This window comes from Pogoniulus pusillus, chromosome 18, assembly GCF_015220805.1.
Source record: "Pogoniulus pusillus isolate bPogPus1 chromosome 18, bPogPus1.pri, whole genome shotgun sequence".
Taxonomy (NCBI): Eukaryota; Metazoa; Chordata; class Aves; order Piciformes; family Lybiidae; genus Pogoniulus; species Pogoniulus pusillus.
Window position 1 is genome coordinate 24,163,968 of NC_087281.1, and position 22,036 is coordinate 24,186,003.

The 22,036-nt window shown below is 55.3% G+C and overlaps 2 protein-coding genes across 5 annotated transcripts; both read right to left on the reverse strand.

Annotated features, from left to right (window-relative positions):
* Positions 1 to 311: 311 nt before the first annotated feature.
* Positions 312 to 7,305, reverse strand: SLC35B2 (solute carrier family 35 member B2). Of its 4 annotated transcripts, none has more exons than XM_064158820.1 (5): positions 7,219 to 7,305; positions 6,490 to 6,682; positions 4,190 to 4,383; positions 3,729 to 3,889; positions 312 to 2,419 (listed from the first exon to the last, which is right to left on the reverse strand). In XM_064158820.1, the coding sequence occupies exons 2-5, from the start codon at positions 6,507 to 6,509 to the stop codon at positions 1,481 to 1,483; spliced, it is 1,314 nt and encodes a 437-aa protein (XP_064014890.1). In that variant the 5' UTR covers positions 6,510 to 6,682; positions 7,219 to 7,305; the 3' UTR covers positions 312 to 1,480. The 4 variants fall into 4 exon arrangements, with proteins under 4 accessions (XP_064014890.1, XP_064014889.1, XP_064014891.1 ...); XM_064158819.1 differs by having other exon boundaries at positions 4,190 to 4,386; XM_064158821.1 differs by lacking the exon at positions 6,490 to 6,682 and having other exon boundaries at positions 7,219 to 7,301.
* A 1,592-nt stretch (positions 7,306 to 8,897) lies between these two features.
* NFKBIE (NFKB inhibitor epsilon) lies at positions 8,898 to 21,712 on the reverse strand. Its single transcript, XM_064158823.1, has 6 exons — positions 21,245 to 21,712; positions 11,174 to 11,276; positions 10,464 to 10,695; positions 10,204 to 10,292; positions 9,653 to 9,901; positions 8,898 to 9,363 (listed from the first exon to the last, which is right to left on the reverse strand). The coding sequence occupies exons 1-6, from the start codon at positions 21,577 to 21,579 to the stop codon at positions 9,298 to 9,300; spliced, it is 1,074 nt and encodes a 357-aa protein (XP_064014893.1). The 5' UTR covers positions 21,580 to 21,712; the 3' UTR covers positions 8,898 to 9,297.
* Between the last annotated feature and the right edge of the window lie 324 nt (positions 21,713 to 22,036).

A 22,036-nucleotide genomic window follows, 5' to 3' on the forward strand; every position in this document is an offset into this window, starting at 1 on the left:
ATGGCTACAGTGACCCCTAGGGTTTGTGAGGGAAAAGTGACACCAACATTAAACTGTCTCCTTTTCCCGTTTGTGGCCATAAGGATCTTGTGAGGCTTTGGAGTTCCGGGTATGCCTGAGCATCCCTGCCTGATACTTGCCTAGGCAAAAGCAGCGGCGCCTGTATTTGGAAAGAAAAGACAACTTCCCTGACACAGAGAACCTAAAGACACAGGAAGGGCTGGGAAACCTCTCCCTCCCCTCCTTCCAGGGATGTGGGAGAAATAACCCAACATTTAAAAGAACACTTACAAGAACACTTACCCCCAGGGCACTCTATGCAGCATCATTTTTAATTTAATAAAATAAGAAAAATGTTGCCTTTCAAAAGTACCAAAACCTGCTCTTTGTCAGCCAGTTTGTCTTGAAGAGAAAAAGGTTGACCAGTTAAAACCCAGGCTCCTGGAGAGGAGCAGCTTCCACTGCTGTCCTCTGCTGCCTGGGGAGCAGGTGCCCACTTGCTCCATCCCCTGCTGCCTGGGGGGCAGGAACAAGGCACTGCAAGTAGACTACCCCATTTCTCAGCCCTCCAGGCACAGTGGGACTCTGGCTCGGCCCCAGGAAAGCTAGGGCTGATGCCTGCAGTGGGCAGGAAGAAGAGGGGCTATTGTGCTTCTCTGAGTGGCAGCTGCAAAGCTCAGAAACCATGGCACTGAGACACCCCAAGGCGACGCTGGGGCTTCTGGGCAGCGCAGCCTTTGGCCTGTAACAGCAGCGGATGCAAGCCCTGGGAGCTGCACCAGCCAGCCTCGGCCTCTGCATAAAAATCAGCCTGGGCTCAGGGAGGGAAGTGCCTTGGAGCCAAGGCAAGAACTGACAAAAACAAATGGGGAAGTACTGGCTTTCACTGCAGCATGCCCTTCCAAAGCATATACAGACCTGAGGTAGGACAGGCTGGAGGTCCTACCTTGAGCACCTCCTGGGAGGAGTGCTAAGACCTCGGGCAAGGCTCAGCAAGGGACTTGCTGCACTGGAGGCATATCAAAAAGCAAGCCAGTGTTTTGCTTGCCCTTTTCTCCTGCAGAGTTTTGTAGTAATGATAGAAATGGAGAAGCATTAGCCAGAGGCAAGACGGTGCCAGGGAAAAGAGCTCCCCTTATTCATCAGTGACTTTGGAGAGAAGCTATGAGACAGAAGAGGGCTAGGAGTACCAGCAGCCCCATGCTGGTTTTGCCCCAGGATGCAAGACATTAGGCCCATGCCTCATCTGGAAGTCTTTGACCTATTAAGGCAAACGGAAAGGTTTGGAGCTGTGGGAGCCCAGAGTATTTCCTGGGCTTGTTCTGGCCCCTTTCCCAGGAAAAGCAGGTGGAAAAGTGAGTCACTGGTCCAGCCTATCCATACCCCATCCTGCTCCTCAGTAGGTTCTGAGAAATCAAGCAAGTACCCCCAAGTGAAGGCAGGAGAACAGGCATGGCTCAGATGCCATAGCACCAGTTCCTTAGACCTTTTGCACGGGGGTCTCGCCTGGTGGAAGCTTCTTACTGCGCTTCTTCATGCGGCTGCGGGCATAGACACGGAGGAAGAGGGCCACAAAGACAACAGCCACACCCAACCCACCCACAACAGTGACAGCATGCCCATAGATGAGGCAGGAGAGGAGGATGGCAAAGGCTTGGCGGAGTGTCATGATGATGGTGAAGACGGCTGCCCCAAACTGGTTGATGGTGTAGAAGATGAAGAGCTGGCCACAGGCAGAGCACACGGAGAGCAGCACGGCGTGGGCCGTGAACTCTGAGTGGCGGGCCATGAAGTGTATCGACTCCAGCAAGGCGCCCTGCTCCAGCAGCGAGCCCACCGTGAAAAGGCAGGAGAACACGTTGACACCAAACATCATCTGCACAGGAGACATCTTGTAGGTGAAGAGGGCATCCTGCCAGTTGGACGTGAAGCTGTCAAAGATTATGTAGCCACCCAGGAGAACTACGCCTGAGAAAGTGGTGACAGTGGACACATGCCGGTTAGGAGCACTGGAGAGCAGGAACATGCTGACCCCCACAGAGATGAGGGCAGCAGTGAGGTACTCCCAGTACTCGTAACTCTTACGTGACACCAATTTGCCCATCATCATCACTGGGATCACTTTGGAGGCTTTGGCCAGCACTTGGGTGGGAAAGCTGATGTATTTGAGTGCCTCATACTGGCACCAGCTGCTGAGGATGTTGGAGAGGGAAGCAAAGGAGTATTTATACATAGGAGCCCCATGACGTGGCTGCTTGGTCAGAGCACAGTACAGACCAGCCACCGTGAAGGCCAAGATGCGGTTCATGAACACTAGGAACTGAGAGTCCGTGAACTTCTCACCAGGGTCTGTTTCAGTGGCACCGTATGTTCTTGTCATCACACGCTCCTGGAGAACACCCCATGTGAGGTAGGAGGCCTGTGAAACAGGAGCAGCACACAAAGAGTCAGGGCCTGCAATGGCAGCTGCAAGTAACCCCAGGAAGAACACACCCCAAGAGAACCTTGCTTGCCCCAGCATTGCCTCACCCTCTGCATGGCAATGCTTCCCTGACACACTGGGAGATGGGGTCACAACCCGCTCCGCCACCCATCTGAGAGAACCCACTGTCCTGTGTGGTTACAACCAGGAACATGCCATCCAAAACAAAACCTGCTCAGTTTACAGCTTCTTGAAGGGGAGAGAACCCCACAAAGCAAACATCCTGGTGTGCAGCAAGCAATCACACTTTACACTGCTGAACCAGACCAACAGGATCAGGGAACCTTATAGATGCACAACTATGGGTCAGAAGCCAGATCCCTGCAACAAGTCCTCACAGTTTTCCCAGTGGCCTCTGCATTGATTTTCACTTCCAGCTCCCTAGGCTCATTTTTTCCATCCAAATCAATTCTAGTTTCAAACCCATCAGGTGATATTGTCCTCCAGGGATGATCACTGTTCTGGCTGTCACTTCCACTACTTCAGCAGCCCTGGTGCCACATTATCAAGCTCCTCACTGAAGTAACACATTTCCTCTCACCAGCCCTGGTGCCACAGTATCAAGCTCCTCGCAGAAGTAACACAGATTTCCTCTCACCACACATCCCCTCCTGAGAAACTGCAGCACCGAGAGATGGCAGGACTTGTGACCTGCAGCAGGCCTGGATAGGCTAGGAGAGCAGGCCAGAGAGTGGGTGTCTTCAACTGGCTGCAGGAGGTGTGGGCTTTTCTATCACAGTGATCATGACCCAAAAAGATGCCCTTCCTGGTGACACTCAGGCTGTAGCTGAGAATTAAGGAAGCTCAGATTAAAAAATCCTGTTTATCTGTAGCTGAATTCAGTATTTCTCTCCTGTATTTGAATCCAATCTATCAAGGCAGCATGCATCAGCCCCAAAGGGTGGCCCAGAGGAGAACCTGGGAGATAAGAGAACTCAAACAAACTGCTGCTCTGACATGAGGGCCAGAATAAAAGCAGCCCTAACAATCTGCTGAATCACAGAATTATCCCTATCCATGGCTGCAGAAGACTGCAGTCACAGGGACAGGATGGCCCCAGCCCAGAGGACATAAATTAAACTGACCTCTGCAGCCCTTAGAGGCAATACAGCAGTGCTAATGGGCTATCCTGCTTGAGAGGCTGTGCCTTAACTTGCAACCCCGCTCCGATCAAGAACAGTGCTGCAGCCACCAGTCACCTCCTCCTAGAGCGGGTTGGCTGCACATATGTGCAAAGGGCTCCTACCTGTAGACCAGCAGCACAGAAGAGCAGCTTGAAGACCTGTCGGGTTGTAGAGGACTCTGTGGGCTCTGCTCGGGGTGGCAGGGAGCCATCCTCCTGGTGCACAGGCTTCACCTCAGAGCCAAACACACACGATTTGATGACAGGGAAGCAAATGCCTCGGCCTGAACGAGGTAGAGCATGGAGACAGAATTAACCACAGCTTGGGCACCATACGCTGCACCAGCTTGAGAGGTGAAGCTTCCCTCTTTACTAGCTCCTACATCTACTGGTGCAGGGGTCTTAAATAAATTTATTTGAGGATAACACCTAGACAGCTCTGTGAAGCAGCTCTGCAAGTATCTTGAGCCTGACCTGACAAAGCAGGATGGCAAAACAAGCTGTCAGTGATGAACATGGTTGACCAAGGGGGTGTAGAGAGCTCAAAAGGAGGCAGGATGTGGAAGGGATGCTCCTGCCCTTACCTGTCTCCAGGTAATTCCTTCTCTTGAAGTACTGGATGAGGAGGAACCCTGGCACCACAATACTTGCATAGCCAGCAGCATTAACAAAGAAACGGAAGAGCCAGAAGTCCCCCCATGAGTCCTGCAGGGCAGGGAGGATCTGTTCACCAGTAGCCATCGTAGGGAGAGAAGCCAGCACAAGAGAAAGGCAAAATCTGCTGAGAGAGAAAGAGGGAGGTGGTGGGCTACTGGTACAAAGCCAGCTCTGCTTCACATGCCTGTACCACCCACTGCCCTGCCTGCTGTATGCCTGCAGGCAGCACTCAGATCCCATCCCAGTGAGAAGAGCAACATCAACAGCACAGAGAACAGGAAAAGCCCTCTGGAGTTGAAAAGCACATGCCAGACGTTAATGTTTGTTTCTACTAGATGTGTTTGCTCTGGCATAGGACACGTGGACTTAGAAACTTGGATTTCCAGGACCAGAGAGAATGTTTGAACACTGCTGTAACCATGTGGTTTTGACAACGCACTTACTCCAAATTCAAGGAACACCTTGCACCTCACCTGTTTTAGGTCAAACTTTAACACAGCTCTTGGGTAGAAAAAGAAAAGGTCACTGAATGGAAAAAGTGACTCCCACCTAGCAGCTCATGTTTCAAGCCTACGGCCAGAGCAGCCTTCCTCTGAGAATAAACACTTCAGAACTTCCCCCTCTGGCTGCACCAGGTGAGAAATGGGGAGGGCTCCAGCTGCTAGCCTCCCCCACCCCCCACGCAGCCTTGATAGGGATTGTGCCAAGGCATTCCCCACAGCTCAGAGGAAATTACCAGGTCTCAACCACTTGGCAAGCAATAGCCAGAGAGCAAGGCTGGGAAGGAACTTTTCTACCAGCTGGCTGGTTGGGACTTTACCAGGCCTATCTGAGAAGGATTAGCTGATATTCTTCAGCTATAGTCCTAAAGTGGTAACCTAGCCAGATTCAAACTCGCTTAAATACTCCTCGAAGGAGTTCTTCCCTCCACTGTCCACTGCCTCACAAAAGCAAACCTTTGATATTCAGGGGCCGTGAAAAGAGCAAGAGCACCAGGTACACAACAGAATGAACAAGCAGGCAAGAACTCCTTATGTGCAAGGCTACTTGCATCCTCCCCTCACTCAGGAAGATGCATCTTGCTGCATCTCACTGCATCTTCCTGCATCAGGGTAGGCTTCCTTGGTCCATGCTCCACCCCTGCCTCAGCCTCTCCAGTACAAAAAGCCTTCTGATTGCCTTTAGAGAAATAGGTGAGTGCGCTGTGGAGGTGGCTACATAAACATGCACCAGAGGCTCCTGTGACAAAAAGGGCAAGAGACATTAATTCCTCCTTCCTCCTAAACAACTGAGTCACAGGAATGCAAGCTCTGTGAGGTGTACCTGGCTCCAACATAATACAACTGTGATCTCTGTTAGCCCTCACATGAAACTCCAACCTACTAACTTACAGCTTTAAAGGTGAGAAGGTCCCTTGCCATTTAATGAACAAGCCCTCCCCATTACCTTCTGTCCCCTTGGGAAAGGCCTGAGGGACTTTTCTTATGCTCACAGCCACTGGCCCCAGTTGCTGTGGCCAGGACCCCAAGTCCAAGGACCTGACCTAAACCAAGGCTGTGTTTCACACTGCAATCTCCCTTCTGTGACTTAAAGGATCCTGAAATTCCCAGTCTAGAAGAAATGCAAACAGCTTGGCAAGGGGGGTTCTGTGCCTGCTTCCAATTTCACACTCCCGCTCTTGCTCTCCACTTTAGAAAAGGCAGTTGACACCTCCACCCATCACCAATCTTGCTGCAGAAGCATCACTGTAAACCCCAGGGATGCTGTGGCAAGCAAGAACAAGGCTTGGTGCAGGGACCATAAGCTCCTAAATTTGCCCACATTACGCAATGCTGGTCAATTGTTGTAGCCCTCTTGCCATGAAAAGGGTGCAGAAATGTCATTTACTTTTGCAGACATTAGATATAAGTGGCAGTGTTGCTTGCTACACTCATGGCCATGCATCCCTTCAGCGTGACAGAGACCAACAGCCAGTCAGCTCAGTTCAGCGTGGCTGTTTCTGCTGTTACCTCACTGCCCACTCAGCACTGCCACGGGAGCCAAACCATCTCTGCTCACCCACAGCGACTGTGCAGAGGAGGCTATGGGGGACAATGGCTCTCTATGCTTGCCCTGGCAATTCCCAGGCCCCGAGAGCTGACTCAGTGCAGCAGGCCCTGCCCTCCCCAACGAGGCTGGGAAGGAACAGGGCTGCCAGTGTTACAGGTAGAAAAGGAGGAGGCCGTACAGGGTGAGCAGGCAGCACATCGATGCATGAAAGAAGCTTTAGTCCGGGGCCTGCAGAACAGCCTGAAAGCCGAGAGAACAGGCTCCGGTACTGTTCCCCTCGACACGGGAGGGTCAGCTCAAAAACAGCGCCCCAGGGACGCGGTGGGCCTCATCCCTCTGCCTGTGATGCAAAATGTGGCTCCTGGACTAGTCTGAAAGGAAAAAAAAATCCTTGCCTGCTGCTTTGCTACTCTTGAAGCCCATCCCAAATACTTTGAAGGGTCGACGTCAAAGGCAAGCCAGGAGCTTAGGAGTCTACTGCCCCGCACTAACAGCCCCTGCGCTGCCGCCGGCCCAGGGCCGGGTCGCAGGGACAGCCTGCGGTGTCCGCCCGGGCCAGCTGCCGTCTCCACCCAAGGGCTGCTAGCAGAGGCTGCTGGGCTCCTGGATCCTCTCCTGCCGGCCGCAGGGGCAGCCTCCGCCACGGGCAGGGCCTGGCGGACCCCGCTTCCCGCACGAAGGCTTTTCTCCCCCAAGGGCCCAAGCGCCAGCGGCCTTTACCCGGAGACTGGCCCGGAGAGAAACAGCGCTCGGCCGCATGAGGGACGAGCATGGGACCGGAGACGCCCCCGCGCTCGGCGGCCACGTCCGCAGGGAGCGAGCCGGCAGCGCGGCGGCAACCGGCACCCACCCTCGCCGAGCGACAATCCGACCCGCATCCTACGCCCGCTCCGCCCGCATCACCCACCTGCAGCCCGGGCCGGGCCGGCTCCCCTCGGCTCCGCTCCGGCAGCAGCGGCGGCAGCACCACCGCTCGCAGGGCGCACGGCGCCCCCCACAGCGCCCCCTGCTGCTGCGGAGGGGCCGCGGCCGAGGGGCGGTCCCCGCCATGGCGGTGCGGGGCTGGGCGGCTGCGTGAAGGGAAGCGGCCTGCATGTCCGGCCCCGTGCTGCGGAGCAGGAGGTACCGAGCCGGGGACGGGAAGCAGCGGGCCGAGGACAGGCGTCAGAAGCGGCTTCCAGCCTCGGCGCTGGACTCGGCCCCTCCCACCGCCCCACTGCTCAGCGCCAGCTAAGCCTGACCAGGGAGAAGAACCCTTCTTGCCGTACGGAAGTCCTCGACCCTCATCCCTGAGCTCCCCCGTTCCTTCCCCAGGGACTCCCAGGCCTGCCCTGGGCTACAAGGGCAGGGCTCCGCCCGAGGGTGGCAGGCCTTCACCCGAGCCCCGGCTGCGCTCGGCCGGCAGCCCTGCGCTCCCCTCCCGGCCCAGGCGGGGCTGCAGGCGGCCAGCCGGTAACATTTCACAAGACACTGGTTTTTTATTTTAAAAAAAATACTTTATTAAAAACAATAATAAAAATGTGCCCCCCACCTGCGTCTGCCTTTTTCTTCCCTTCCTGCCCGGCTCAGAGCCGGTGCCACCCTGCCGCTCCACCTTGCAGCGCCCACTGCTTCTGTACTGCGCCCCCTGGGGCTCACTTGCTCCCTGGGAGTGGCCCTGCAGCAGGCTCAGTGGGCACCAGCTGCTGGATGGTACTGGCCAAGGGCCATAAGCAGAATGCAGCGTATTTGCAATAGGGCTGAGGCCCTGCTGGAAGGCGAGAGGCAAAAGCTCAAAGGAATAGGTGCAACCCAGCCTCAGGCTCATGCAAAGACCGAGCAAGCTCCAGAGAAGCCAGGGTTTGGGGAGCCCATGCTGCTTTTCTGGCAGCAGTCTCGCTTTGTCTTTCCAAGGGAGTAACAGCTACGGCAGAGCACCTCACACGACTGTGCCATGCATGCAGCTTTGGCCCCAAACAGCAGCTGCTTCCAGGCAGCAAGCGGGGAAGGCCCTGGCTGAGGAGGGGTCAGGCATGGTCCCTGTCCCCACTCCCGCAGCACTCACGGCTGTGGCTCCCCAGTGCACAGCATGTGCTCCTGGGGCTCGCAGGCGGGGCAGGGGGGAGCCGAAGGGAGGAGGAGGTACAGGCTGGAGGAATCTAACACCCAAGGGAGACTCATGCTCTGATGCTTAGAACACTGTCCCAAGCCAGGAGATGGGGCAGGATTATTTCACCCTCTTTTTCTCAAAGCAAAGCAGAGCACAGTAGCAAGATGTCAGGCACAAGAGCAGAAGCAGTGATCTGCAGCCTGTTCTTCCAGCAGTTCTTATTCTCTTTCTTCAGCCTTCAAGTTGTTAAACAGGCAGCAAGGAGATAGTGCCACGCTACAGTCCCTCCAGACTCAGCCTTGAGCACTGGAATGACTCTTCAAGTGGGGAAGCCCCTGTGCTCACACTCACCTGATGCCATGTGAAGGACCCAAGGGAGCAGGCAGGCCAGGGAAGCCCCTGTAGCCTTCACATGCTGGGTGCCCGTGGCAATGCTGAGCCTCTCACTGCCGTGAGGGAGTGGAGCAGGTTAGATCATGCGAGACCTCAAGCACCCGCAGCACGAACAAAGGTTTATTATTGAGCGTTACTCTCTTCACCCCACACTTATCCTGAAGGCATCTGGGGGTGACAGAGGATGCTCCATCCACTGTCCAGTGTGAAAACCAGTCCTCTCCTGCTCCTTCTTTGTGCAAGTTGAAGACCTTCCTAAATCAAATAGATGGCAGGGAGGGGAAATTCAGTCTCGCTGCGAGGCACAAATACTAAAAAAGAAGCCTCTTTTGTAGTGCTCATAGTGCCACCTTCTTCCCTTGGAAAGGCAGCCTGAGGCCAACGAAACTTTTCCCAAGTCTCCCAGAGTGGCTCTGCTCCCACTGAATTGCAGGCAGACAAGATCCCAGTGGGCAGCAGAGCAGAGCAAGGAGGCAGCTTGACGGGCCGAAGCAGTCCAGCCGCTCATTCAGTGCACACAACAGGCTTCCCAGAGATCTTTAGGTCATCGAAGGGCAGCAAGGCGAGGAGCTGCAAAGGTCAAGGATCATGTCTCCATCAGGTTTAGGTAGAGGCTAAAATCTTCCTTCCCAGCCCCAAGGACTCCCACCTCCCCAAGGAAGCGCCAAAGAACCCTGTCTGGGCTTTCCCTAAGGCTTGAGGCAACAGGCAGTCACCTCACACACCCACACAGTCTGCACCCTATTGGGGAGGAGGTCCACAGCTAGAGACTCCTCCTGTGAGCTCCACCTGAATTGTCCAACTGCTGCACCCCTCGACACACTTGCAGAGCCCCAGGCCTTTCCCCTCAGAGACTCACACTGTCGTTGCCGTCAGCCAGGTCTTGAGCTGTCTCGTTCTCCATGTTCCTCAACAAGGTGTCAGCCCCCGAGTGCGAGAGGATGGCAGCGATGTCGCTGTCCCTGCGGCCCACGGCCAGGTGGAGCGGGGTGCACCCGTTGTACATCTGGGCATCCACGTAAGCCCCGCTGTGCAGCAGGAACTGGACAGCCTTGCAGTTGCGACACTCCACGGCCAGGTGCAGTGGGGTCTTCCCGCTTGTGCCTTCCTGCAACCCGCCGACCACAAGGGCATGGGTGCAGAGCCCCTTCACGTGGGCTCTGCGGCACCCCCCCACGTCCTTCTGACAGAGCTCAAAGGGTGCAGTCCCCATCTTGACTGCACTCACAGCACCCAACAGCCTCACATGAACCTTTCCTCTCTTCCCCTTCAAAAGGTCTGTGCCTCAGAGCCCCGCAGCAGTACTGCCACCACCCAGCACTGCCTGCCCAAAGGCCAGAGGGAGTGCCCAAAGGAGCCACACACCAGGCCCAGTATCACCCAAACACCTCACCATGCCCCCTGCCTTACTTGAACATCAACATAGGCACCACTCTCCAGCAACAGAGACATCATCTGGATGTTCCCCTTCAAGGTGCTGATGTGCAGACAGGCCAAGCCTGGGGTGGGAAGGCAGAAGGGAGCACCACAGTCAGCCCAGACCACTCCAAGGCATGCCACCTCCTGTTCCATGCACACACTGCTGTGTTCCCAGATCCCTACATACACAGTGCATGGTCTCTGCACCAACCTGGACACCAGCTCTGCACTGAGCCGCCACCAGGTCTCACCTTGCCAGTTCTGGAGCTGCAGGTCCTGGCGGTACCCAGGAGGCTGGGCTGTGCCCTCTGGTGGGGCTGTGCCCTGCAACAGCTGCTGGGCACAGTGCAGGTGCTGCTGTTCACAAGCCAGGTGCAGAGGGGTGTTGCCATTGCGGTCCTGCAGTCCAGGGTTCACTCCCTTGTGGATCAATGCCTGGATCACACTGGGCTGCTCCAGGTACACAGCAAGGTGAAGTGGGCTCTAGAGAAGAGATGAAGACTGTAATTAGGAAAGTGAGGGATGCCACACGAGTCTATGGGAGACAGCTCGGTGGCACAGACAGGATGCTGTGCAGGAACCTGTCCCTGTCCAAGGGTTAGGAGTGGCTGGCACTGGGGAGCACAAACAGCTTGATGTTCCCTGCACCTCAGCACAAGGATCACCTGAAGGGGCAGATCTCACTCTCCCAGGTTAACTACCCTGTGCCTGCTCCACCCTCTGGGGCTCTGACACCCTGGGGCCTCACAAAAGACCCTTTTACCCTTCAGTGCTGGAGCTGTCACACCTCTCAGGGTATCTCCCATACCCTTCTTCCCCTCGCTGAAAAGTGGTCTTCACCACTCTTTGGAGGAAGCAGGTGAGGGGGGCTGGGGAATGAGCAAATGGATTAGGTGTTTATCCAGGGAGCAGCCTGTGGCATCTGCCTTCCTCCCATCTTCTGCCTATCACATTCACGTACCTGGAAAAGATCATTTTGAATCTCCAGCACCTCTCTGGGCAGTTGAGCAATGCAGTAGAGTGCTACAGCTGGGACACAGTGGATAATGGCCAGGTGAACCAACCTGCAGAGGGGATAAAGGCAATGGGGAGAGTTAAAAAGAAAAATGAGTCCCAAGTTCCATGCTTAGGAGCAGAGCTTCTCTACTGCTGCATGGAGGAATAACCTCCTCGCCTCCCACCATCCCTGTCCCACCAGCTCAGAGCTTCTCCATCTTGCTGTCTCCCTGGGGAAACTCAGCAGCAGGGCAAGGCAGGAACATGGCCTGAGGCTCCCTGGGGCAGTCCTTCACTCTAATCCCCAAGGGGAACAGTCCCTCTCATCTCCACTAAGCACTGCAGGGTTCTCCCTCAGGCCTCACAGCATCTGCAGGGTGTGGATTTAGCACTGCCCAAAGCCAGGCCTCCAACTGGTGCAGGTCCAGAGAGCCTGACATGCATTTTGCAGAGTCCAAGGACCAAGTCTGGCAGCTGCAAAGTCTAGGCTCTGCCAGCTGCCTGGAGATTTCCAGTTCCCTGCTGCTGGCTGCACACTGCACTTCTGCTTTCCCCTCCAAGAAGGCAGGCAGGAGAGCCAGGCAGGAGCCCAGTGCCAGTCCAAGATCACCTGCAGGGCACAGTCTCTGTGCCAGCCAATCTGTTGGCACATACAAATTTACTCTTCTTCCCTCCACATCTTTCCCTTTCAGCACTGCCATGGCAGGACTGGCACACAGCTCACCAGAACAGCAGGGAATCAGAGGTGCAGCCATCAGAGCTTGGTGGCCAGCAATGAGCCCTGGTCCGCTGACCTGTGGTGCCTGCAGCCATCGGGTGGTCTGGCAGCCCAGAGTTGCCCAGCCCGAGGGGAAGTTTTACTCCCAATGAGGACTGCTGATGGCCCCAGGGCAGGCAGAACGTGAGAGCATGACAGCCTGAATCGAGGTGGAATTTCCAGTCCCCTCTGACCAACTCCTACGCTCCAAGGCTGTCCTGTGAAGACACACTGTCCCCCTGACACAGCCCCCTCACACCTCCCCTTGCAGACACCCTGGGCCAGGCTCCAGCCGTGGCAGGCAGCAGCAAGGAGCAGGCAAGCAGTTCCCATTCTACAGAGCATGAGCTGAGCCTCCTGCTACCTCTTCAACACTGCACTTGGACCCCTGGGTAGGATGTTATCTTTGGTAGAGATCAGCTCCAAAAATGGAGGCTGGACTTTAAATGGGCTCTTGCCACCAACACTGTCTGGTGGAGGCAGGCAGGGCTGAGGGATGGAGGGTGAGAATTGTGCCAGCCCTGGCAAGACACCCCTCTCATCAGGCAGCCCAGTTTTGGGACGCCACCTGTAATGTGAGGGATGGACAGAATCCTTCTGCAGGTGCAAAGCCAAGACCTGGCCTTAAAACACTGCTTCTGAGATTCAGGGCTGGGGCTGCCTTCTCACCAGCTGCAGGGGCAACACCAATGTGCTGAGAAGCCCAGAGGTCAGTCCCCCAAAGCATCCTTAAGCCACCTCTTCCCAAACTCTGTCAGAGGGTTGGGCCAGCATCTGGCACCTCAGGCACTCTCAGCTGCTTGCCATTTTTGGCAGTTAAGGCCAGTTCCTCTTCATCCTGCTCTCGGAGGCTGGGCCAACAGACGAGGCTGCGTCTCTGGGGATGCCCCAGGTCACACCACGGCAGGGAACTCCCCGCGGGAAGGAGGCACCCACACTTGCCTCTGCACTGCCACGGAGTGTCCCCTCACCACCAGCACTCCCTGGGGAGGGGGCTGCAAGGCAGGGCTAGGTGGCTCCATGGGCAGGGTCTGGCCGCCCTTGGCAGACCATGGGACAGGAGCACAGCCAAGGAGCTCAAGCGAGGCCAGCAGGGGCAAGAGTGAATGGCAGAGCTGGGGCACCAGCTGCAAAAACACCTCTCTGCTCAGCGGGTTCCTGCTGGCCCCAGCCTGGAGATGGTCCAGGTACTAGCCACCTGGTCCCTGTGGCAGCAGCTGCTCTGAATGCCCTCTGCCCTCTCGCAGAGGCAGCATCTCTTTCTCCAGACTGGCTCCATGGCACCCCGTGCTGGAGGAGGCTGTGGGGTCTGCCTTCTTCAGGTATGACAGAGGCAGGACTGTCAGACAGGGGACTTCCCCAGGCCATTCAGCTCGAACTTTAGACCTCTGCTGCTTTCACTTTCCAGTGCTGCCTTAGGCTCCTGGGGGAGACAGCAGTGCCCGGGGTTGTGCCCTGCTGAAGCCAGCCCCCGCACCCCCAGGAATCTCCCTGGCCCCTCCACTACAACCCACACCATGCCACACTGGGGACGGACGAGGCAGTCACCCAGAGGAGATGGAAACCCCAGACAGCCCTCTGCTGCCACTTGCACCTCACTCTTCCTAATCTGGGCGGCTTTGCAGCTAGCCACGTTGGCAAAACCACTCAGAGATGGGCTGGCACCAAGCAAGTTTGGGCACCTATGCCATGGAGACGATGGGACAACCACCTCCACCCAGCCAGAGCTCAGGCTTTCAGCTCAAAGCTGGGATTTACCTGTTGCAAAGAGTTCCTTTCTCCACCTCCCTCTTCCTTCTCCACCTAGGTGCAGCCTCTTCCTGTGCTTTCATTTCTGTATTCATTCCCCTCTTGCCTGATTGCCAGGCCTCAGCTTCCTGAAATGGCTGCAAGAGCTCAGGGGAAACACGGAGAAGCCACTGGGCTGGGATGAGCCCCCCAGAGCACGTGTACCAAAGCACTCTGTGCCACGGACAGTGATGCCAGGCAGGAGTGTGACCATCTCCTGCTAAGCTGTGGCACCTCCCACACCCAAGTGACCTCAGGCACACACATCATGCCAGTCTCCACTTTCTTCCAGCCACGGCTGCAGGCACGCCTCTGCCATGGCACCACACCACCCAGCTGCTGACAGGCTGCTGCATGCTGGCACACAGTGCTCACAGCTGAGGCCCAGAGCCAGGGCACAGTGATGCAGATACTTGCTTGCTCCCAGACACCCCTCACCCAATCATGGCCCCAAAGCACCTCTCTGCTCTGCCATGCTCAGACCCTTGCCCTTCCCTCAGCTTCCTGCATGCGTCTCCTCTGCCTTCCTCTGTTTGCCTGCTCCCTCCCTTACCACACTCCTGTGGGGGTGAGTGGTCAGCAGGGACTTTTGGAAAGGCCAGGGGATGGTGGAGCTGTGGGCAAGGGAAATGTAGCCAGTCTAGGAGCACAGACTGCTGGGCTCACTCTCAGCTTTTCCACTTGCTCACCAGCTCAATCCTGGCACAAGAGGACCCAGTGCTCTGAACTGCAAAGGCCTCATGGGCACAGGGTGATCTACTCACCACCTCACAGATAGCAAACATAGAGTAGAGGGGTCACAGCTTTTCTTGGGGGCATCTCAATTTCTGAACATGCCATGTCCAAGATGGTCCTAGTTTAGGCACATGAGAGCACCCTTTTCTATACTGAGTGACCTCAAGCACCTGGTAGGAAAAGTGTCCACACCCAGGAATTGGGAGGCAGGAGAACAGAGCAAGGTTGACACCCAGCTGTGACATGCAAGCTGAACTGATGAAATCCCGCCAGTTCTCTGACTATCCTCCTTCCCTCTCTCCCTCCAGAAAAGAGACTGACCATGCAGGTCATCCCATTTCTGCAGCATGACACCTGGTCTGCAGAGAAGCCTCTTCCTTCACCATTTCTCCCAGAAGCACACAGGACAAGGGATCCTGCACTCAGCAGAATGTGCTTTGACAATTTTTCTCTCTTTAAGGTCCCGACCTGCTTCAGGAACTGTTTGTTCCTGCCTCCTTATTTTGGCCGAGTAGAGCAGTAGGAAAGCCTGCGAACAACTCACGCAAGAGAAACTTGTTCTGAGGAGGAAATGGCCCCAGAAGCAACAGAAAGCAAAGTATGGGAAGAGGAAAAGAGCAGGGGAATTTTGTGCTTACCCTGTTCTCCTGTTCCAGCCCTATAACCTGCACTGTTAACCACTTCCTCAGCCACCAACGTGAACCTCTGCCAGTAGGCTCAGCAAGCACAGCTCCATCCTGCCCTGCAGCCCTCCAACAGCCCAGCCTGGCTCCATTCCTCCTCACGGAACTACTTGGCTCCATAAAGCTGTTGCCCTCTGGCAGCTCCAGTGAAGCAACAGGTCCCAGCAAGCTGTGGGCTCATCCTTGTCCTTTGTTTCCACCCTGGTTCTCCTATTCTGCAGGTTTCTTCTCCTGTTCCCTGGGCAAAACATCTTCAGCCACCGGGTTCAGCCTCCTGGCCTCCAGTCTTGGCAGCAGCTGCTTCCCAGCCTGCTGCTTCTGGGGCCAAAGGGAAGGGTTGACAGCCTCCCCTTTTCCCGTGGTGCTCTGTAGAGGGTCTGGTCTGGGTGCTGATAGAGGAGGGATGCTGGAGGCTGACTTTGGGGAAGCACTGCAAGGCAGCTGTGGCTACATTATTTTTCAGTGGAAAGGGGGAGGAGGAGGTGGGGAGATGAAGGTGCCCCTATTCAACTGCACAGAGTACCCCAGCCTCATATCCTCTAGACTCTGCACCCACACATTTGAGCATTTTGTTCCAGTTTTGAGCAGATGGTGGGTCTGGAACGGCAGATGCACTAAATATCAAGTGCAAGCAGAATGCTCCATGTGAAACAAGGGATCTGTACCACACCACCATCCTGCAGGGATAGGCCAAGCCAGAAAGCAGGTTAGCCCAGCCCAGGGTGGCCCAGTCGCAGGCTGAGAAGCAGGATGAACAATTGCAGTAAAAGCAGCAGCTCCAGTTCAAATTGAGCAAATTCAGGTTCTCACTCACCAGGAGGCAAACACATTCTCTCACAGTTTCCTTCCACCTAGAGGTACCTTGAAGTCATAATAGCCTCTTACAAGAGGACAGTGCCCAGACTTTGCCAGAGCCTGTACAATACACCCTACCAGACATTCAAAGCTTCACACATGTCCTCACTGCCTCAAAACTTTCTTTTAATGAGGCATTAGCTGTGGGTCTAGGATAGATCAGCACCCCCCTTCAGCCCTGCATCTGCCTCAGAGGGGCTTTCCGTCTTCGGGATGCAAAGAACATCTTAGCTCCCTGGGAGGCACCCAGTAAGCAGTCTCACAGCTCAGATCCCACAGCCTCTCTTTCTTCTAAAGAGTCACATCTGACCCCTTTTACCCACACTGTATTTAAAAATAATATTCTAATCAGCAAAACCAAAGACTTTCTTTGTTAATTTAGCAGAGCTCAAGCCTCTCCCTTCCCACCTCGACTACTCTGTTACCATCAGGCATCAAGGCTTCTGCATTCCAGGACATGGAAATTTCCAGCCATTCTTTCCTTTCCTCTGTGTTGAAGTTCCCTGTGCCTCTCCCCAGCTCCAAGGTGGAAAGTCTGAAGAAACTTCCTCCAGGAGAGGCTGATGTCATCTGAACAGGGGGGGAAAAAAATCTCTTCATGCCTACAGAGTCTCAGAGGGCTGCCAGGACTTACGCTTCTCGCATCAAGGCTGTACATGTGTGACTCCTGTAGCAGCCAGCAACTTCTAGGGCATCCCAAAGGAGCCTGTGCAAAGCTGCCTGCACTCATCTGGAAGGGCACCAAGCTCTCCTCCCTCTCTCCAAACTCCTGAGCACATACAAAGAGCCAGGAGCACAGGCACAAGCAGTTGGACTAAAGCTCCCCTGGAAAATCAGGAGCACCTACCTCTGCTTCCCATTCACTATGGCCATCCTGCTGCTGGGCAGCCAGCAACAGCTGAGCAGGGGAGCTCCAAGCTCAACCAGCAAACAGAGTGCTTTCTGCATCAGACCTCTTTAATTCTTCTAAACCCGGGGCTCGCTAGTTTTCCGCTTCTTCTTTTCTTCTTTCATAGTCATTTCCTTTGGCTGTCACATGCTGAGCATTTCCTGAGGCACGCACCCTGGGATCCCTGGGTATGGAGGTTCAGCAATGCCCCTGTCCAGCAGGGCAAGCACGGAGCAAGCAGCTACACCAGAGCCTGAATGGGGATAACATCTGCTCTCTGCACAGTGAATATCTCTAGCACAGGGCTACAGGAGTTGGGAGGGTTACAACAGGCACATGCTGAAGAAGTGGCTCTTGGCCCTGCTAGCTGAGTCTTCATGCTGTGCCTACTCACACAGGCTAGAGCTCAGCAGGGAAGGCCCCTTCGTTACTCTCATGTGGAGGAGAGCTCAGAACACCAGCTTCCACGGGGCCCCAGCTTCACTCGAGTAACTGTGCCTGAGCCCCTGTTAAGGCATCTCAGCCCACAAGTCACTGGCATGCGATTTCTTATCAGGAGATAGGGCAGCACTTGTCTCGGTGGAAGGAGGAAGTCAGGCTTCCTCCTCTCCCCTCCCTCTTTCCCTCTCAGAACCACGCACCCGAGCCAAATCAGTCGGTTCCCTTTGCCATCTGAGGAGGCTGAGATCTCTCTGCTGTGACTGAGCTGGGGTCTCCCAACCCTTCCCCTTGCAGACAAACTGTGCTGCATTGCACGTAGAGCCCATGCAGAAGACAGGCTGGGAGCTGCACAGGAGAGTGGCTTTTGCAGCACCACACGGACAGAGAGCCCAGAGCAAGACTGCACGCACCCAGATGCCCAAGGCACTCATCACCATGGCATCAGGTACTGGTGACATAAACTGGTGTGTGGCACAAAGACCAGAATGGTGAGGAAGTGAAACGTTTTAAAACAGAATATTTAGTTCTAGAGCAAGGAAGCTCTGCCTAATTTCCTACACTGATGAATCAACCTTGCCTCTCCAGAGCTGACAGAGGCTGCTACATGCCCAAGCAAACAAAGAGGTTTTCCCTTGTGCTAGAATACAAAAGGCAATTTCAGCAGACCCACCCCACTCTGAAGGGGCTGATCCCTACGCTCAGCCCTTTTCCAGGATACTGTACTCATGAATCTGCTTGGCAAGGTGAGGGAAGTAAGGGGTTTCCTCTCTGAAGCCTAACAAAGCCTGAGCTTGTCCAGAGGTGGGGGCACAGTGATAAAGCTACCTGCAGTCTGCTCAGAGCTAGCCATGCTTGCAACTTGAAAGCCCTTCTCTGTGCTTCCACCCAGAGCAGTCCCACCAGGATTCAATTCAGCAGAAAGGGAGCTGGTTTACAAGGAAAACACAAATGCTTGGAGGAGATTGCTTGGCTCACAAGACAAAGACAGATACCCGGAGGTGACCGCTTAAGCACACAGGACTTGCTCTCTACCCAGACGCAGAATAAGCTGGATGTATATCACTGCCCTAAGCACAACCATCATCTTCTGCCTGTCACCCCATTCCTCATCCTTGGCCACCAACTCTGCTCCTCTCTCACTCAAGGACTGATGTCCAGTGCAGCTCTGACTTCAAGGCAGAGAGACTGGCCAGTGGCACTGGAAAGGTGTGAGGAGGGCTAACACCCGGGCAATGATTCTTGGAAGGTGGTACCCACACATTTCACTGACCATCACACCCACATCTACCCTCTTGGCCAATTTCCTTCTTGCAGAAGCAGGACTCCTAATTTTGAGGGAGGGAAGAGTCAGTTTTAGTCCCATTGCTTCACCCTGCCCAGGTTAATGCTCTTCTCCCACAGAGGTGAGCAGGAAGGATCCTGCTGATGCTCCAATCACTCAAACATGCTCTCCTCTCCTCTGTCTCCACTTCCTTTACTTCCTTATGAGCATCAGGCTGACAATCACAACCCCCTCATGGGCATACATCAAGAAGGCATGGGTGGAAAAGCTAGAGAAACTATGGACAGACAAGATATTTGTCAGATGGAGAGCCAAAACCTTTTCCAGCTCTTAGTGCAAGCCTGGTGCTCCACTTACCTGCAGCCAGGGCATCTAGGGGAACACGAACCAGTTGACCAAAACCCCTGAAGTTTTTGTATTTTCAGAATTACAATCACAGGAAAGTGCTGTTGCCCAAGTCTTCTGAAATATAATGATAGTGTGATTCTAACTCTCAGCCTCGAGCTGTGTTGCAACAGGCATTCAAACAAAGCACACCAGGAAATGCGCCACTGACAGAGATGAAAAGGCAGCTGTGGATTTGTCTGGCGAGATGAAAGGGATGCAGCTTGTGGCCATCTGACCCCTCTTCTCCCAAGACCTCCTGTCACTGTACGAGAAGTTGCTCCATAGAATTTAGCATTACTATCAGCCTAGACTTGGTTTTGCATATGAAACTGGTGGTAGTTCAGAGAGTCACTGGGTGCTTACAGTGCTCATTTGCATAAACTGAGCAGTGGACATTCAGCATTTCTAAATATAAATGCTGCCTACCTCTGCCACAGGGTCAGGAAGAGAGACAGGAATAGCAGAAACAGATATCCACAGTCTTGCCACTCAGACCACAAGAACGGGTTTTTTTCCAAGCACTGGGAGCAGATGTCAGGACATGGCCAGTTTGGAGCTGCATGAGCTGCCCATCAACAGCCTCTTTGCTCCCTTTGTCGTTCTTTACAGACTTCCTGTTCTGAACTGCACTATGAGTGAGAAAAAAAAGAGAGAGTAACTGCAACGCTTTGGAGAGCTCTCCAGGAGCCTCTCCTGCCTACAGTAACCAAGGCACCACTGATTGTTTCCTCAGTTAATTAGATGCTCATGTTAGGTTTCTCCAAGTTTGACAAGTGAAGGGCTCAGATACCCTACAAGACAGCTCCGAGCCACAAAAGCATCTCCAAGCAGGTGCAGCTGCTTGGCTTGCTATAGAAAAGCAAGCAGGGGGCCCTCGGTACACTCTAACAGACTAGCCTGTTGGGCTTTTCTGAGGCACTAACTTCCAGAGATCTACCTTAAAAGTCTCCTGGCGCTCTCCATGAGCACCTTGCCTCTGACATTACAGCTGGGAAAGGTGACGAAGCTCACCCATGCTGAGGAGTCCCAGAGCAAGCCTGTAGATAGCACAGGACTAGAAAAAGCACTGTCCGGGTGCCTGGCTGGGGAGTGTGGGAGGCTGGGTTTAATCTAACCTTGCCACAAGACTTCCAGGCAATCCTCAGAGCAGATCTACAATGAGCATTAATGAACCAATTACCAGATGCACAGGCTCCTTCCAAACTGGAAGTAAACACTTGGGCTGGCTTCCAGCTTGTCTTCAGCCTCAGAACAAGATAACAATGTTAAGGGTGGGAAAGGCCCCCCAGAGATCACTGAATCTAACCCCCTTGCCAAAGCAGGATCATCTAGAGCAGGCCACACAGGCACGCATCCACGCAGGTTTTGAAAGGCTCCAGAGAGGAAAATGCACTGTGCCAGGCAAGGACAGAGCCTTCTTGCTGCTCCTATTACTGAGAACTTTTGCTTGCTCATGTCAGTGCCTCTTAGTTTCTCTTCTTCCTGCAGCCGTTACTCAGTGTTAAACTTCAGCCTGGATTCGGGGTAAAGCTTTGCCCTTCCCAGCTGTGAGCAAACCACTCACGCTCTGTGCGTGCACTCCTGAAGAGGAAACGTGCAACGGGAAAGCACTGCAAATAGCTGAAGGAAGGTACTAGAAGCCAAACCAGCACGATGCCCCTGCCTTGAGAGAGTATTACGTACGTGGAATGCCTTCTTTCATTAACAGAAACACTCATCTCTGTCACAGAGGCTCAAGACAGTCGGCCCATAGTGGGCTGCTGTTGCAACCAAGCTGGCAGTTACATCTGTGCAGGCCAGCCGGCAAAGCAAGGCCACCTCCACTCGAGAACCAATAGCTTTTGGGTCGCTTGGCTGAGCTGTATCGGTGGCCAGCTTCCACGCAAGATGGGCTTCGTGCCGCAGGTCGGCTCCCTGGTCACACTGCCTGCGCTGCCTCTCTTTGCTGGACCTGCTGCTCCCCCACTGTCGCCCGCTCGAACCACGCATCCCTGTGCAACTCAAAGCAGGAGGCTCCTGGGGCGAGGGCTCACGGAGCCCCTCAAGGCCGGCTGGACGGGAGCTGCTCGGGAAAGGGCTGGGACCAGCGCAGACAAAGCACGGCTTGCCTCTAAGCACCGGCCGAGCGAGGGGCACCAAGCCAGGGGCTGGCGGGGGTCCGATGCTTGCCAGCCGCCCCCAGGGAGGACGGAGGGGAGGCCGGGGCTACAGTTACTCACGTGTCTCCGTCCTCCGAAAGATAGGTGAGGGCCTCCAGCTGCTGCCGGCTGAACCTCTCGGGAGGCGGCGGCTCCTCGTCGCGGAAGGTGGCCGGCGGCCCGGGCAAAGGCTCGGGAAGGGCGCCGGAGCCGTAGCTGGAGTCCAGCCGCTCCTCGGCAGCCTCGGCGAAGGTCTCGGTCTCGGCGGCGGGAGACGCCTCGGCAGCTGCGGCAACAGGAGTGTCCCTCCCGCCGGGCAGCGAGCGCAGCGACTCGATGCCCGAGTCACACTGTCCGTCCTCGCCCTCCCAGCCCGCCGCTTCCTTGCGGCAGTCGCCGCCCGCCATCCGCGACATCTCTCAGCGCCCCCTGCCCGCCCGCCGCGACCCCGAGCCCAGCCTCAGCGCCAGGGGTCTCATGGCCGGAAAGGCAGCGGGCAGTGCCCTGCACACAGGCTCCGCAACAGCGACTCCTCCTCCCCGCACTGAGTCAGCCGAGCCCGCCCCCGCCTGCCCGGGATTCTCCCCACCCCTCCCGCACCTTCTAAATAGGCTTTGCCCGATGGTGAAAGGAGGGAGAAAAAACTCCTTGTGGGCACGGCACATGTGGGCCAGGTCCAGCGCAGGGGAGTACGAGCCGGTGTGTCCTGGAGATGCCTCCTCCACTGCCTTGCTTGCTTGGGTTCTTTAAGCAGCAGGCAGGTTTGCCAGGGACGGGAGAGGGACCTTGTCAAACCAGGCGGTGTGTGGGCGAGGATGTTGTTGCGTGTGCAGGTGTGGACCGAAGCTGCAGGCTCTGTGGGAAATGATAGGG